The following is a 16,752-nucleotide window of genomic DNA, read 5'->3' as shown; positions in this document are numbered from 1 at the left end:
GAAATGCAAATCAAAACTACCATGAGATACCATCTTGCCCCAGTTAAAATGGCTTTTACCAAAAAGAAAGACAGTCAAAAATGAATACTGGCAAGAATGTAAAGAAAAGGGAACCCTTGTACATTGTTGGTGAGAATGTAATTTAGTGCAACTACTGTGGAGAACAGTATGGAAGTTCCTCAAAAAACTGAAAACAGAACAACCATATGACCCAGCAATCCACTGGGTATATATACAAAAGGGGGAAAGATCGTATATTAAAAAGATATCTGCATTCCCAGATTTATTGCAGCACTAGTCATGATAGCCAAGATTTGGAATCAACCTAAGTGTCTATCAACAGATGAATGAATAAAGAAATTGTGCTATATATATATACACAATGGAATATCATATAGCCACAAAAAGAATGAAATCCTGCCACTTTCAACAACATGAATGGAACTGGAGAACATTGTGTTAAGTGAAATAAGCCAAGCATAGAAAGACAAATCCTACAGTTTATCACTCATATGTGGGAGCTAAATATTAAAAACAATTGATCTCATGGAGACAGACAGGAGAAAGAGAGTTACCAGAGGCTGGGAAGAGTAGTGGGAGGGGGAATAAAGTGGAGATGGTTAACAGGTGCAAAAATATAGCTAGATAATTAGATAAAATGAAGAATATTTGATAGCACAACAAAGTGAGTATAATCAAAAACAAGTTAGGGTATACTTTAAAATATCTAAGAGTGTAATTGCAATGTTTCTAACACAAAGAAATGATAACTGCCTGAGGTGATGGATACCCCAATTACCTAATTTGATTAATTCACATTATATGCCTGTATCATCACATGTGCCCTACAAAGATATACAACTATTTTATACCCATAATAATTTAAAAGAAAAAAGAAAAAAATTCCTACTTCTTTTTTCATTTGCCTGATTTCCAAGGTTCAGCTCAAATTCTATCATCTCTGTTAGCCCTAGATTACATTAAATCTACATTTTTGTGATTTACTATAGATTTTATAAGCCAACTTCCTGTTTATCACTTAATTATAAAAATATTTAAATTTATATTTGCATTCATGTTTATGCCTGAATTCTTTCCTTCAAACAACGACTTAAATGACCAACAAACAAGCCAACATTTAACGAACATCCACTTGTCAGTCACTCTGGTGGGTCAAGGGAATATAAGAATCAATATTTCTTTTTATTTACTCAGAACACTTAATACAATGCATCTCTTAGATAATAAAAGGTACTTATTGAATAGATAAGTAAAGTATCACCAACACACCTGGTGTTAAAAGTGACCACTATTCCAAACAGGCTGTGAGTTACTATATATACAGATAGACCACACAGAAGGTCATGCAAGAACTGAAAGATTTGTGTGATCTAGATCTCAAGTGTTGATTATTTTGAGAGTCAAAGCAACCACAAATTTTAAAAACATGTTTTCTAAGAAACACTTTCCAGTGTTCCCACTATTGCCAGTACATGTGACAAGTAGGCAGAAACCTATGATTTGCAAGCACAGTGAAAAATATATTATTAATAATTGCTGATATCCAAGGTATTCTGATTCCAAAAATGCACCTTACACAAAGAAAACATAGATGTCAAAACTATACAAGTAAAAAAATAAAGAACAACAGCTTGAAACACACACATCTCTATATATGCTGGTAGTTACACTACTTAAACACATTCAAATTATGTTACATTATTTTCAAGGCATATATCTTAAAACTCTATGTTCTACATACCTGTCCAGTCTCCTACTATTTTAAGATGGACCCCAAATGTTGCTTTGGTTTCAGTAGGACACTAAAAAAAATAAATAAATACTAGAATCAATTCTGATTAATAATTATATATTAACAGACTATGATTCAATTACAACTTTTTTTCTCATAGTAAGTCTCCCAAGTCAATAGATAATAGGAACAGACTAAAATCAATATAGATACTCATTAGTGGAAGAAAAAAAGCAATGTCAACAGTCAGTAAGACAATCTACAATTCTCTAAAAACACATAAATATTTATATAAAACAATAAATTACACACAATCTAAAATTGCTATACTGCATTTAACTACAAATCTTGCTAAAACATCTTCTGAGTTAAAATTCATAAGAGGAGCCAGCTATTAATCACAAAAAGAAATGAAGACTAATGATTTTTGTCTTTTTCTCCCTAGATCTTATTATGTATTTCACATCCTAACAAATTCCAGGGAGAAAAAAGTTATCAATGTGACATGAATTTTCCATGCCCAACAATTATGTTCCTACAAAAATAATTTTATTCCCTCCCTTAATTCTAAGAAGAAATTTGGAATACAGTAGGGAGGCCACCTGAGGAAGGAGATAAATTATGGGACTGGAGGTAAGAAAAAGTATCTGTGGTCTCATGTTTAGAAAATCTAGAAAACACCCAGGTAGTCAAAATGAAAATAAATTTTGTTTACAATAAGAAAAATGAAGAATTTCTTCCAATATTCCAGATTCCTAATCCCTAACCCATAATTCAAAAATTTTGAAAATAAGTTTTTTCATAACTCATTTGGTAGCACTATTTGACCTGAATTGATGGGAGGCTAATGACGTGAGGCTAATACTTCTGTATAAAATTTCATGCAGAAGAATCATCCTACAGAATTATCAATTCGTCTAAGAATGTTGACTTGTATCCTGTTGGAGATATTAAGGAATGTATGGAATATGCATACTTTTTAAAGTCCGTAAGTTCTGAATGCTGAAAATACATCTAACCCAAGGAATATGGATCAAAGATCATCTGCTTGTGACTACCCGGCATTTATCAAGTACCATGTGCCCAGGGCAGTGCTAAATGCTTTATTTCTAAAATCTCACAATAACCTCATAGGGCTGTTTTTTACAGACAAAGAAATTAAGTAACTGAGTCTTAAAGACTTGCCCATGACCATACAGCTAGTAAAAAGATAAGAGAAAATTTGGATCCAGGTCTGTTAGTTCTTAACTATGGCAGGCCACTGTCTTCAGTAAAGCAAAGAAACAGAAAATGGGTGAGGGTTGCATAAGAGATCAAATGGAATAGCAGGAACATAGGCATTTGTTAAAGATTAGTAGAATTTTTTACGTGCAGCAATATGAATTATGGGGAAATATGGGCTGAAGTTAAGGCAGAGAGAAAAGAAAATAGCAGTGGTTTGAAGGGCCCCATGATTAGAGACTGGGTTACATAAAGCAAGCCTAAGACCTCAGAACTTGCTGTGTTGATCAATTAATGTATTTCATGTAGGGGTGCTATAAGGAGAGGAAGGAAAGGAAGATAAAGATACCATGGAGATATGTTATCAACCATCAGTCAAAAAGGAGAGGTAGCTTAAAAATCAGTGAAAACACTAAATTAAAAGGCAGGTATTAATTGCTTGTTCATAATAAGTTATAAACAAACTAAAGTCACATGATCTACATTCAGGAATTGGAATTAAGGTGACACGGAATTCCCAAATTACCATTCTGCAATCAGTGTTTTTGATAGGATTGTTACTGCTAATCATAGTAAAAAGTATTAAAATACATTGAAATCTTTTTAAATGATATTGTTTAAACATTATTTATACTATTAAAATGACATTATTTCATTTATAGTTGTGATTCTGTATTAAATTCATTTACATTTTAGTTTTTAATAACCCTGAGAATAACCCATTTTGTTGTTAGTAAATCTCCAAATAAGATGACATTACCTGTAAAAACCATCAACCATTTTTACTTCATATTACTTAAGGCTGGCCAGAGCCTCTGTGTCATAAAAGTTGTAGCTCTCAGCAAGCAAGACACCCAGCAAAGTTCCCAGCTACCAATCTGATCATCCACATGCCATGGATGTCCTTTACTGGGAACTATTAATAGATCTATTTCACTATGACAAGATGACCTAAGCCAAGAAGATATCAGGATGGGAAGCAAATAAGTTTGTCTTTGTGTGCCTCAGTGTGCATCTGGCTTGATAAATCTCATAATGCATTCTAAAAGAAAATGTGTATTTCACCAAATACTCATATCTCTATTCTATTCTTTCAGGACAGACACTGTAAAGGTTATTACACATGATGTTTATTTAACATGTCCTTGGGTTCCATAGGAGACTGCAAGCATTTTTCTTATAAGTGCTAGCCAAATGTATCACTAGAGCTTCATAGGCTGGTTTGGTTTTGAATGGATAAAACATAATATTGTTTCTCTTAACCTCTGGGGAATGATATCTTCATAAGTCCCTGATACTTTCCCAAACTAGCTAGGATTTCAGACAACAGACTTTTTAACATACTCTTTACCTGAGTGTATCACCTCATATTTGAACAGAGGGCCTTCACTGAATAACATACAGAATGGCTTCAGCATACATGGTTTGAAAAAATCAATGAAGATCTTAGAATCACATTTTAGTATCTTTGTACAAATAATATTGGGATTCACTAAAATTGCCTAAAGCAGAACATAGTAATTCCTTAACGTTTTCTCACTATCTTCTTAATGGTTTCAGAAAACTTCTCAAAGGAAAGAAATAATAAAAGTATTGGTATCTATAGCTATATTGTTTCTTCTAGAACATAATAAAAAATATACTTATGACAATTTTCAGCTAAAAATGTTACAGAATAATATGTAGTTAAGTTGAAATAAAAAGACAGATAGTAGTGCTTTTCTCCATGTATAGAAAAAAATTGAAGAGAATATATAATAAGCTATTAGGAATATTAACTCTTGGGAAGTAAAATTGAAGACAGAGAATATGAGGATTCTCATAATTATTTCATACACATGTATTTTTAAATTTGTTATAAGCCTTTGCTATGTTTATAATATTTAAAATATTTTAAAAGTGTAATTTAACTGTAAACATTAAAATATTGCTGAATCTTACTTTAATTTGCTAGATGTAAAGAATGGATTTTGGTTCATGTTGACCTTAATATAAATACCAGAACATATATAACCAAAATTTAAGAATAAGAAAAATAAAAAGTGACAGAATTTGAATATAACAACAGATCTGGAGAAATGTGTACTTTGATATCCTCGAGCAAATATAAGCTTTTCCTTTCACTTATTTTTCCATATAGCACTGGGTTTTAAATTTGAACAAACAACTGATTGTATAACAGTCCCACAAAAATGTATCTCAGGAACAGAAAAACAAATACCATGTGTACTCACTTATAAGTGGGAGCTAAACAATGGATATACATGGTTATGCAGAGTGGTGTAACAGTCCCCAACCCCTGGGCCATGGCCTGGTACCGGTCAATGGCCTATTAGGAAACGGCCATGTATCACCTCCTGAGCTCCACACTGCCCTTCGCAGACCCATGACACCCCAGCCCCCCACCCTCGGTCCGTGGAAAAATTGTCTTCCACAAAATTGGTCCTTGGTGCTGAAAAGGCTGGGAGGGGGAGGGTGGAAGATGGGTGAAGGATAAAAATTACCTATTGGGTGAAATGTACGCTATTCAGATAACAGGTACAGTGAAAGCCCTGAGTTCACCACTATACAATTCATCCATGTAACAAAAAAATATCACTTGTACCCCTTAAATCTACTCAAATAAAAAAAAAAAAAAGAAAAGAAAAAACTATAAAAAGATATGGCGTGACTCATGTTTAGGAACTAAATGTAAAAATGATGTCACTGCACAAGGATTTATTCAACATAGAAAAGATATTTAAAAGCTTCAGTGTTTTTTTGTTTTTAAATCAAGAGCCATGCAATAATAAAGACAAGTGGTTAAAAAATAGAAACATCTAAATTTTCAGTGTAACCAAATTTGTTAAACCTGAGAATATGATCACAGAATATGATGTTCTCTAATTATTTCTGTTAGGTCTTTATTTTGACCCTTTCTTCCCCAGCTCTAGTTCCACATATTCTACCACCCACTAAACATTTCTACCTAAAAATCACTCTGAATTTAATACATCTAAAATTGCTGTTATCTTAGTTCCCAAATTATCTTCTCTTTCTGATTCTCCTATATCTGGAAATGGAACCTACATCCATCTCAGAACAGAGACTCAAATCTCAGAGTAACATCACTTTTTTATTTCCCAAATTATCTTCTCCTTCTCATTCTCCTATATCTGGAAATGGAACCTACATCCATCTCAGAACAGAGGCTCAAATCTCAGAGTAATATCACCTATTTCTCTTGCAGCCAGCATTCAATCAATTTTAAAGTCCTTTCAAATAGTCTTGCCAAGAAAAACATCTGATTACAGCAATCTCCAATTGATTAACCTTTTGTGTCTCCCTATGGAAAAACACCCATATTCTTTCTGTCTTATGGCCTATGGCCAACCACAGCTGTTCCAAATTCTTTCCAGCTTTATAATCCATGTTTCTCCTTAATTCACTCTAATGCAGCTAAATCAACACTTATCAACTAATACATTTTCCTGTCCCTTCATCTGTTCACTTTTACTAGTCTACTCATTTGGAATGACATTATTTCCATTTCATGTTGAACCTTAGCAAATTTTCAAGGCTTATCTCAAATGCCACCATTTCATAGATATCCTGATTTTCCTGGCCAAGAAAATTCTTCATTTCCCTGACCCCTCAAGTTATTTATATGACTTTTATGCCCCTTATTATGGTCTACCTCTTTATTTTTGTTTAATTTTTTTCTGTATTAATAAACTGTAAATGTTTTGAGATAAAGAACTATTTCTAAATCATTATTATATATTCCACAGCCACCTTACCCAGAGAGGGTATCAGTTGAATACATAAATATCTGTTGAACTAAGTAAATATCAGTTGAATAAAATATTGGAGAATTAACCTAAGAAGAATAACGATATCAAATGTGGGCAATTCTTCTATAATTTATTCATACAGTCGACAAATATTTATTAAGTGTCTAAAATGTTCCAGAGACTGTACTAGGAGCTCTTGTAATTTCACAAATGAGGATTGTTCCAAAAGTCTGAGAGAAAATAATGAGCCAGGAGCACAGAATCCATCACAATTAATACAACACCATGACAGTAAAAATTTTGACAAATATAAAATGTAAATGTTTACTTGACAGCAAAATAGTGTTTAATTGTATATTTGAATGAAAAACTCAATTTTAAAAAAGAAAGATCCTGGAAAAGTAAGCACAAGGGAATTTTATTAACTTGGATTGAAGGTGTGCATTTATGTCAAGTCCCTCAGGAAAAGAAAACACTAAAATGGCAGTTTAAGGTTATGAAACCACAATGGAAAAGATAACATGGGTAGTGATAACAACCATGGAGAGAAGTCAACAAATTTTTGAAAGTTGAAATGTGGATGACATGGTGGTTTGGGAACTGATTGAACAAAACATATGAAGCCAAAATCCCACTACCTTCAAAAAGGGATCACCTTAGGAAGAAAGCCCACCTTTCTATCACAACACTGGACAAGTGTAGTGTCAGAGGTAGTAGGAGGTAGGGCTCATGATTAAAAAAACAATTGTGCTCATGTCCATATGTGGGGTAATTTAATCCTCAGATTTATTCTGCCTGAGCACAAGCCAAGTAACTATAACCTCACAAGCCCAAAGACAAGAAGGTGTGGAACACAAAAGGCTATAGACGCAGAAATAACTAGTAGTGGAGGGCAGGGCTGAGATGCCAGCCGTTCACTGAATAAATATTTAATGAAAGTACACTAAGAGCCATCTTCAAATAGCATGTCTAAAACTGAGTTCTACAAATTTCCATCAGAAGCTCCTCCTCACCTGGACCCCTCCCTGTTAACAGCACTCCAGTCACTCAGACCAAAACCTTGGGGATCAACCTTGACTCCTCTTCCTTTCATATTCCACATCCAATCTAGGGAAGAAATCCTAGTTAATCTACCTTTAAAATATATTCAGAATCTGACCACATCTCACCAATTCCACTGTCACCACCCTGATCAAAACCGTCATGATATCTCACCTGGTTGGCCACAACAGCCTCCTAACTGGACTCCCTGCTTCTCTGCTCTCACTTCCCTTCATCTGCTTTTAACACAGCAGCCAGAGAGATCCTGTTAATAAGTAAGCCACAGCCTGTCACTTCTCTACTCAGACCCTCCAGTGATTTCCTTATCAGTCAGAGTTAAAAGACAAAGGCCTAAATGTCTGGTAGCTACTTGGGTATATGAACCTGAATTTCAGGGTTCGAAATACAAATTTGGGACATGATAGCATACAGATGCATCAGTAAGATCAGAGAGATTATTGGAGAAACGTGCATAGCTCGAGAGGAAAGGGGGTTCAAGGAATGGACACTGGTGTGTTCCAGTATTTCGTGCTCATGGGGATGACAAGGAACAGCAACAAAAGACTGAGCAAAAGTAGCCAGAAAATTAGGAGAAAAAACAGATGAGCAGAAAAAAAGGGCTTTAATAAGGTGAATGATCAGTTGTACTAAGTGTGCTGATTGGTCAAGCCCATTGAAGCCTGGGAAATAACCACTGAACTTAGCAAGAACATGGCCATTGCTGATCTTGGAATTGTTCTAGTTTAGTGCTGTGGTCAAAAAGTTAGCTGATTTAAGAAAGAATGAGAGGAAAACAATTGAAATGCTGAGAAATGGAGCAGTCACCAGAGGAGATACGAATCAAGAAAGGAGCTTTTACTCATCATTTTCTCTTTGTAACCTAAGTAAAAAGAGGCATCCAAAAATATAGATTGAATATGTCAAGCTTAATACTAAGCAAGAGATTCACTCTGAATACACTGACCTATTTAAGTTCATATTTATCATACAGGCTCTCATTAGGCACTGAGGAAATATTTTCTTTTTCCCTGGAAAAAAGCCAAACTAGAGCAGTTAGACGATGTTTAATTCTCAAAGAACTCAGATGTCCTATGTTTCATGAACATTAATGATCTTCTGGGGCAATTTTCGCCACTGTGCCTGGTTTCTGGTTCAGACATATTATTGCCATGCTAATATATCATCCGTCCCAGCAGAGCTTCTAAGCTTTCCAAGCAAAAGATTTCTGAAACCATAGTAAAGCAATTTTTAAGAGTCAAATAGATGAGAGAGCAAGACCAGAGATCAAAACAGCTGCTGAAGACTTCCTGGTTGTACTTAAACCCATGGAATTAAATAAATAATAATAAACTGTTGCCAATCTTTGAGAGATCCACGTTCGTTCTTGTCTGGTTTTCACTGAAAACTGGAAAAACTATTCCCAAAGTGACTGGTAGAGCTAGGATTAAAAACACAAGGCAGAAAAATGACGGCAAGGGAAGGCATGCTATGTAAAAATACAGACAATAACAAACTAACAGCTAGACATGCCTCTGACTCATGGAAAAATATGTGAAATCAGGTTATCCAAGCTCAAAAATAATGAATCACACAACTTAGAATACAGATGTCAGGAAAGCACATGTTTGTTTCTGAGTAAAAATAATAATAGAAGGATATAGAGTTATCCATGTATGAGTCAAATACATTACAACTATTTAAAAGGTAGATTCTGAAATTCTATAATTGAGAAACCATGAAAAATAGTAATGAATATAATGTCTGCCTCAGCTAAATATGAAGAGATTCTTACATTTTGTAGTAAACAATAGGTTTCATGCTCTCTTAAATTTGGGTTTTTTTCTGATCATCTCTGATTTATACACCTAAATTAGGTGAGAGTATATAACTTCATAAAAGATTTGTTTTGGTAGAAAATCTAAAATTTGGTATTTACAGAGCACAGCTAGAAAATACAGGCAGAGATCTACTACATAGTTGAAGAATAAAATGTAAAATTTTATACAGGTTTTGAATCAGAGGGAGAAGAGGGAGAGGGAAGAAGAGGGAGGGAGAACAATCAGGAAACTTAGATTTTAGTTGCAGCTTTGTTATCAATTATATTATTTGGGTTACTTTGGTCACTTCAACAATCTATGCTTTAGATATCTCTGACACAAATAAATTTGTAATTTGGACTACAAATTTTTAAGTTCAATGAATTTAGATAATCTCGGATTTATATGCATCTCAAATTTAACTTCCAATTTTAAAAAAGTAGAATTATCTCACAAAGGTATATATTTTCAAAATGCCACTTGCAATAGACACTGTAGTGCACTGCTCAGATCCTCTTTATTTCCTCCCTCCTCCCAGCTTCCGGGATCAAAACACTTAGTCCAGCCACTGAAAGGATTGCCTACTGAGGGCTCACTACTGAGACCCTCCCAGGAATTGCTAACAGAAGAAAGCTTTCTTGCGCGTGTCTAAGTGCCTTCTCCTGGAAGCATCTCAAATCCAAGCAGTGGTCAGTTGCGAGGTACAAAAGTTTTGCCCTCTAACTTCAAGATAGGACAACTCTAAACTATCATTTCATATGCAGAGCTTCAGACAAATCTGTGGCCTCTGTTGTGGCCATATCACACAGTTCAAGTTCTACCTTGCCTTCTTAGTCCATCAATCATTATTGGGCATTGTCCTAAGCACACTTCCCAACAAACCTCCTGCATGCAAAAATGTCTCCCAGTATGTTTCCAAGGAAACCCAACCTAAGAAATCATTCATCCTGAAGGCTAGTAAACCACAAGAGGCAAGTCATCAGTCCCCCAAATGACTGTTTCTAAACCAGATGGCCAGAGCTTAGTCAGTTACTACATAATGCTGAATGAGACAAAAACTTTCAGTTTAATCCATGTCTTGGTCCTCAGTCACTATCTGAAATGACAGCCATAACAACATCCATTTACTGAGAACTTACTACATACCAAGCACCATGCTTAGCATTTGATTATATCTTTTTAATTAATATTCAGAGGAATTCCATAGAGAAGTTGCTTTTATTAACCAAATTCTATAAAGAGGTAAACCAACTGATTAAGTATGTTAACTCTCATGTCCACAGTCATAATACTAGTAAGTGGGGCATCCAGGGCTCCAACCCAAGCAGTAGGATTCCAAAATCCTACACAGCGCCCTCTGATTTCCATCAATCTTGTCAGCAAACGTGTGCTTGAGGTTCCACCCTGAGAGAAGGCAGTTGCCCCAGCAGAAAACAGTCATAGCTTCCTGGGAAAACCCAGCAAATTAAGATGTCTTCCTTGTACAGGAAAGTCAGTGTCATCAATAGGAAATGCTGAAGCATTTTAAGTAATCAAAATCCCAACTTTTGCATTCCTAATAAATCAGTGCTCAAAGCTTGGCTTTACTTCGACTGAAACAGTATTTCTAAGCCTTATCTATTATACTTCGAAGTTGTATTTTCAGTTTTAAAAGCTTAAGAATCTCCATTTTAAAAATGAGATAAAACTCAAGATACTGAATTTGTGATAGTTGTGTATTTTATTTGGATTCTTCCTAACACTGGCACAGTGTATGAAAATAAGTATTAGACTTTTTCAAGCAGGAAAATTTATTTGAATTTCACCTCTTCATGACATTAGAAGAGCTTAGTAGTATGGACAATCCAAAGCTATCTATGGCATATTTCTCTTGAAAACACACTTTTATATTTTCATTAAGTCTCTCTCTCCTAAATGGCAATTATTTATTTAATTTATTCTTGTTTTCTGATTCCAACAACACAGATGTCCAAAAATAATAGGAGTATTAGAAATATGAAAGCCCTGACCATGAATGGATGGGGGTGGGCAGGAAAGAGCGCAGAATAGCAAGTAACATGCCTTTCAGGCAGGCAGGTCTGTGTTTGTGTCTCACATCTACCACCAACTAGCTGTGTGACTTTGGCATGTTATTTAATCTCTTTCAGTCACATTATTTTCTGAAACACATGGAGTTAACAGCACATGTCTCATAGGAATATTGTAAGAATCTAACAAAACAATATTTGCAAAGGCTATGAAAGAACCTCTTAGACACTTAACTAGTAGGTGTTATTATCCTTGACAAAAAAGGGGTACACATTTTTTAGTGGAAATCACCATATGGGAAATTGCTTTGTTTTACTTCAAAGGAACCCTTAACACAACTATGCAATGAAAATGTTTGAAAGCTTGCATTTTACATGTAAGTTCCAAATAGAAGTAATTGGACAAAGAAGGAAATGGCAGGAAAAGACAGTAAATTAACATAATAGCATAATGTAAAACTCAGCTTAGAAATATTTGCTCTACTCAAATTTATTTCTAAGCAGCAGCAAGATTTGCCTATTTTTTCACTTATGAAAAAACTCCCTTGGGGGATAGCATGAATGAGCCAACTAGCAACTCCCCAAATCTGGCAAGACTATAAACCACTTCCTCAGCCTACACACAATACATGGTAAACAGATGGCTTGATAAAAATAATTTCCTTTCCCTTAAAATTTCTTTTGGAAGCCAACTATTGTAACAATTTAAAATATCTGTGAGACTTTAAAAAAACAGTTATACAGTACCTTGAACTGAAGCTTAATAAGACATAAGTAAAACATACAAAAAATGATGTTTAAAATATGTGCATATGTGAATGCATAACCTTACCTTATATAGTCAAGATCTATTTCAACCTACAGGTTGCTACGCAAATCTAAGAAATATGGGTAGAATTTGTCAGATAAGCATAGAGTTTAGGAACAAATAATTTTCCTTTGTTGTTAGCCCTGAGAATGGGGGAGGGGAAGTGAAAAATGACCCCCTATTTCAGACCAGATGTAAACCACAAATTGTCTCTACTTGTGTTTGGTGGTTCTTACCCAACTGCCTTTGCCACAGGTACTTTTCCTCCTCTTCTTTTCTGCTAGAGATGTATGTGTACCATAACCTCAAATATTAGACTCAGAACCCAATGGCAAGTCTACTCTGATTAAGAGCCACTTTGGCAGTATTTCTCCTTCTTTCTTAATCCCTCCAACGTATCCTTTTCTCCAGCTTCACCTTCCAAGTAAGAGTGTGCTAGAAAGAGATGGAAGAAAGTAGATACATCCATAAAACATTTCTCAAGCTAGGTCCCGAACACTAATTATATATTCGGTGGGTTTCACTCTCAGCATACATGCGTTGGGTTACCGTGTGTGCCAGATACTGTGCTATGATATGAATTCATCTTCGAAAGGGGTCACGGAGCTTACGATCCAGAAGGACAGGCATTAAGCAAATAGTTTAATGACACTTGTATTGAAGAGAGTACACAGGATGCTCACGGAGGAAAAGGTCAAGAAAATCTAATAGGGAGGGTCAGTGAAGGCTTCTCAGAGGACGTGATACTAAGATGAGAGGTGAAGGATGAGCAGGAATACCCAGGTGGAGAGAATGTGTGGTGTTTAATGTGTGAATAAGTGGAAGAAATAAGTGGAATAAGTGGCTTCCAGAGTGAAGAGAGTATGCAAAAACCTAAAAGTAAAAAAGTGAGAAGGTGTTAACTAAATGAGTGAATATAATTTAACGGGATTGTTTATTCAAGAACTTCTCAAAACCGTTAGTATATTAATGGATACTATGGATTTCCAGAAGTGAAATATATTAAGCAACATTTTCCAAACTATTTTAGCCACAGAAAATGTCCTTTCTTCCTCCCTCCCTTCTTTTCTTCCTTCCTTTCTTTTTCAGAGAATGATGTTTCTTTAAGAAAGCTGAAGAAATGGCCTCCACAACCTGCCTTAGCTACAATTATCTTCTTTCTCCTCTCTGTCATTTTGCTGAGAAATTCTTGCAGAAGCAGAAGGAAGGATGAAAATTTTTCTTAATTGAAAAAAGGGAGAAGACAAACTGTGATGGATATAGATTGCAGACATCCAACCTCTTTGCTTCCACCCCACACACCCTTAAACCTGAATCTTAAGGCTGCAATGGACTCAGAGCCTTAGCGCTGAGGGCTCCCTGGGGCACCTTGAGACTCAGGGCCCAGGTGACGGCCTTTGCTGTAGGAGGCTATGCACAGTGAAGCTCCTGGGCCCTGCATATGTAATGGAGCTTCCCTGAAGTGAGGAAAAGCTCTACCGTCTCTTCCCATCAATCCAAACACATATCTTATTTTCCAAAGTAGTCACTAAACCAGTATGTGTGCTCCAAGAATAATGCACTATTGTTCCTATTCCCACATTTGGGATTCCACAGAAAATAAACACTCTTTCATTCACATGACAAAATGTCAAGTACTTGAGGCCATCTTGGTATCATTTTAACACTTGATCAACTTGTTAGATCTTTATACTGCTATCCTACTTTTCCTTTTGATTCATATCCAAACACTATTACTTGGAATTGATACCAGTAAATATGAAAAAAGAATTCTGAATTTGAACAATAATCAAGTTCTTTTTCAAAGATCTAGATAACATGGCAGTATTTAGGAACTCATGGTAACCAAAATAATTTTCATGGAATTCCAAAAAAAAAAAAAATTAAGTGGGTAAGCAAAAAATATTTTTAGATGATGTTCATGAGTTTTTCGTTAGAATCCTCATATGCAGGCCAGCTGCAGGTGGGCTGTTCTCACTGGTGTGAGACTGGAATCCCCAGAACACAAGTCAAGAACTCTAACCCCTCAACTTCTCTACTGCCTCCTAAATTCTCCCTTCTCACAGTGGCCTCTGGACCATCCTGGAGCCCTTGAGCACTGTAAGACATGCTGGACAACTACTGATCTAGCAGAGTGGCTCTCAGGTATCGGTGATTTTGTCCCTCAGAGGACATTTGGCTATGTTTGGAGAAACTTTTGCAAATCACAAGTAGGGGGTATTATTGGCATCTAATGCTAAGGATACTGCTGAACATTCTATAATGCACAAGACAATATACCAAATCAAAGAATTTTCTGACCCAAAATGTCAATAATGCTGAGGTTGAAAAATCCTGATCTAATACAATCATCCTTGCAAACACTCCTGTGATACAGATAGCTATTTGAAATTTCTGGACTAGTCTTATTGTTAGAAATGTCTTTATTATACTAAATCAAAATTTATCTTCCTAAAACTTTTTACCTATTAGTTTTATCTCTACTCTCTGGCATCCCAAGGGAAAAACAATTGAATTCTTTATCTACATGACAGATTTTCAAATGACTGAGACTACTATCACATTCCCAAAGCTTTTCATTTTCTGGTTGAAAAACCAGATGCTCATGTTCTGTACTTGCCTCTCAGAAAAGTACAATTTCAGAATCCAAATTAAAACAGATATTTTATTATGAAAGTAATTATAATGTAGTTGCCAAGTATCAACCACCAACCATGTAACAAAGGTTTTACACATATTACGTTATTAAACTAATACTGACAAAATCCCTACCAGATAAGTATCATTATACTAGTAGTAGCAGTATTTTGCAGATGATGAAATTGAGTTTAGAGAGGTCAAGAGATGCACTCACAGACACAGAACTACTAAGTGAGGGAGCTGGAACTTTATTCTAAAGTTCATGCCCTTGGTGTGAATACTTACTACCATTTTATTTCACATTTAATTTGGTTTCCCTTTCTCAAGCCTTTCCTACCTCTAGCTCCTTTTCCGTCTGTCTATTCCCTACATTCCTTCCTCTCTCTTTTCCTCTGATCTGTGCCTCAAGCCAGCTCCAGGGCTATCACAGCTCTTACCAAAATCACCTTTTAAGAAGCAGGTCAGGCCACCACAGGAAGCACTTGCTCAAAGCCCTCCAGGTCCTGCTCAAAGCCCTCCAGGTCCTACACACGCTTCCTTTGTATTTCTCCTTTTGCCCTGTGAAAGGGGCCTAGGCAACCTGAAAGACATTAGATCTAGATGCCTCTACTCAGCATGTACCACCCGTGAAAAATTCTTTCATTTTCTGTTTTGAGAGAGCATAAAAGTTTCCCGTGATAGAATATATACTAAAAAGCAAAGGATCTTCTCTGTTCTTGTGGAAGCTAGTTGATGGGTGCATGGGGGTTCATTTTACTATTCTCTCTACTTTTGTGTATGTTAAAAGATATTTTTTATGGAAAAAAGACCAAAAAACCCACTCTTCTCTGTACTTGGGATTCAGCAACTGCTTTCTTTTCTTATCCCATATTCTCTATTTAACACTATGGTGAAGAAACAATTTTCAAAATAAAGTCTCAAAACAAGAAAAGGCTAATTTCTGAAATAAATTTCTTACGACCCCAAGATTAGGCCAAACTTCTTAAACTACTTAAAGAAAGACAAACTTACTTGTGTATTTTCTCCCTTTTCAATTCTTCCCCCCTTTTCTTTTTATGTTACAAATTTCATATGTATGGAATGTATGGATGCAGACAAACGGAAACGTGTCTTAGAAATAAAATACAATTCAAGTGAAAGCCTACATCCAAGGTTTCTGAATCAGATATATTTGCCAAGCCTCCTGCTCCCTTTCTGTAGGTTGTCTGTTCACTCTGTTGATTATTTCCTTTGCTGTGCAGAAGCTTTTTAATTTAAGTTCCATTTATCTATTTTTGTTGTTGTTACATTTGCCCTTGGGGTCTTAGTCATAAATTCTTTGCCTAGGCAGATGACCTCGTGCTGTTCTCATGGAACAAGGGTAATCTTACTAAACCACCTTGTAAGGCACGGGTATCCTAGGGAAGTAATGGACATGACATGGCTACTTGATTCCTAAAAAGAGTTGTGTCCTAAAGGCTCTAAGGTCTCAATTTTATATTCCATGCAGGCAACTAAGGTTTTGCTGTTTCTCATGACAACATTATTTCCTCTCTCACTCCAGCCAACCATGATGCAGCACCAGATGAAAGGGTATCTGGACTCCTCTATCATCACAGTTATAAATTAATTCCATCCCCATGGTAGGTCAGTGTTGCCATCTTTCTTGATGAAACAGAATGTTGTTAATTAT

At 35.6% G+C, this 16,752-nt stretch overlaps 1 protein-coding gene across 1 annotated transcript in view; it reads right to left on the bottom strand.

Annotated features, from left to right (window-relative positions):
- NOX4 (NADPH oxidase 4) overlaps window positions 1-16,752 on the bottom strand; it is a 144,564-nt gene that overhangs the window by 49,934 nt on the left and 77,878 nt on the right. The window contains exon 12 of the mRNA XM_069470482.1: window positions 1,763-1,823. Coding sequence (XP_069326583.1) covers window positions 1,763-1,823 — 61 coding nt within the window. The remainder of the gene's footprint in view (window positions 1-1,762; window positions 1,824-16,752) is intronic.

This window comes from Eulemur rufifrons, chromosome 6 (assembly GCF_041146395.1).
Source record: "Eulemur rufifrons isolate Redbay chromosome 6, OSU_ERuf_1, whole genome shotgun sequence".
Classification (NCBI taxonomy): Eukaryota; Metazoa; Chordata; class Mammalia; order Primates; family Lemuridae; genus Eulemur; species Eulemur rufifrons.
The sequence above is the reverse complement of the archived record's forward strand: the minus strand, read 5'-3'. Positions and strand labels throughout refer to the sequence as shown.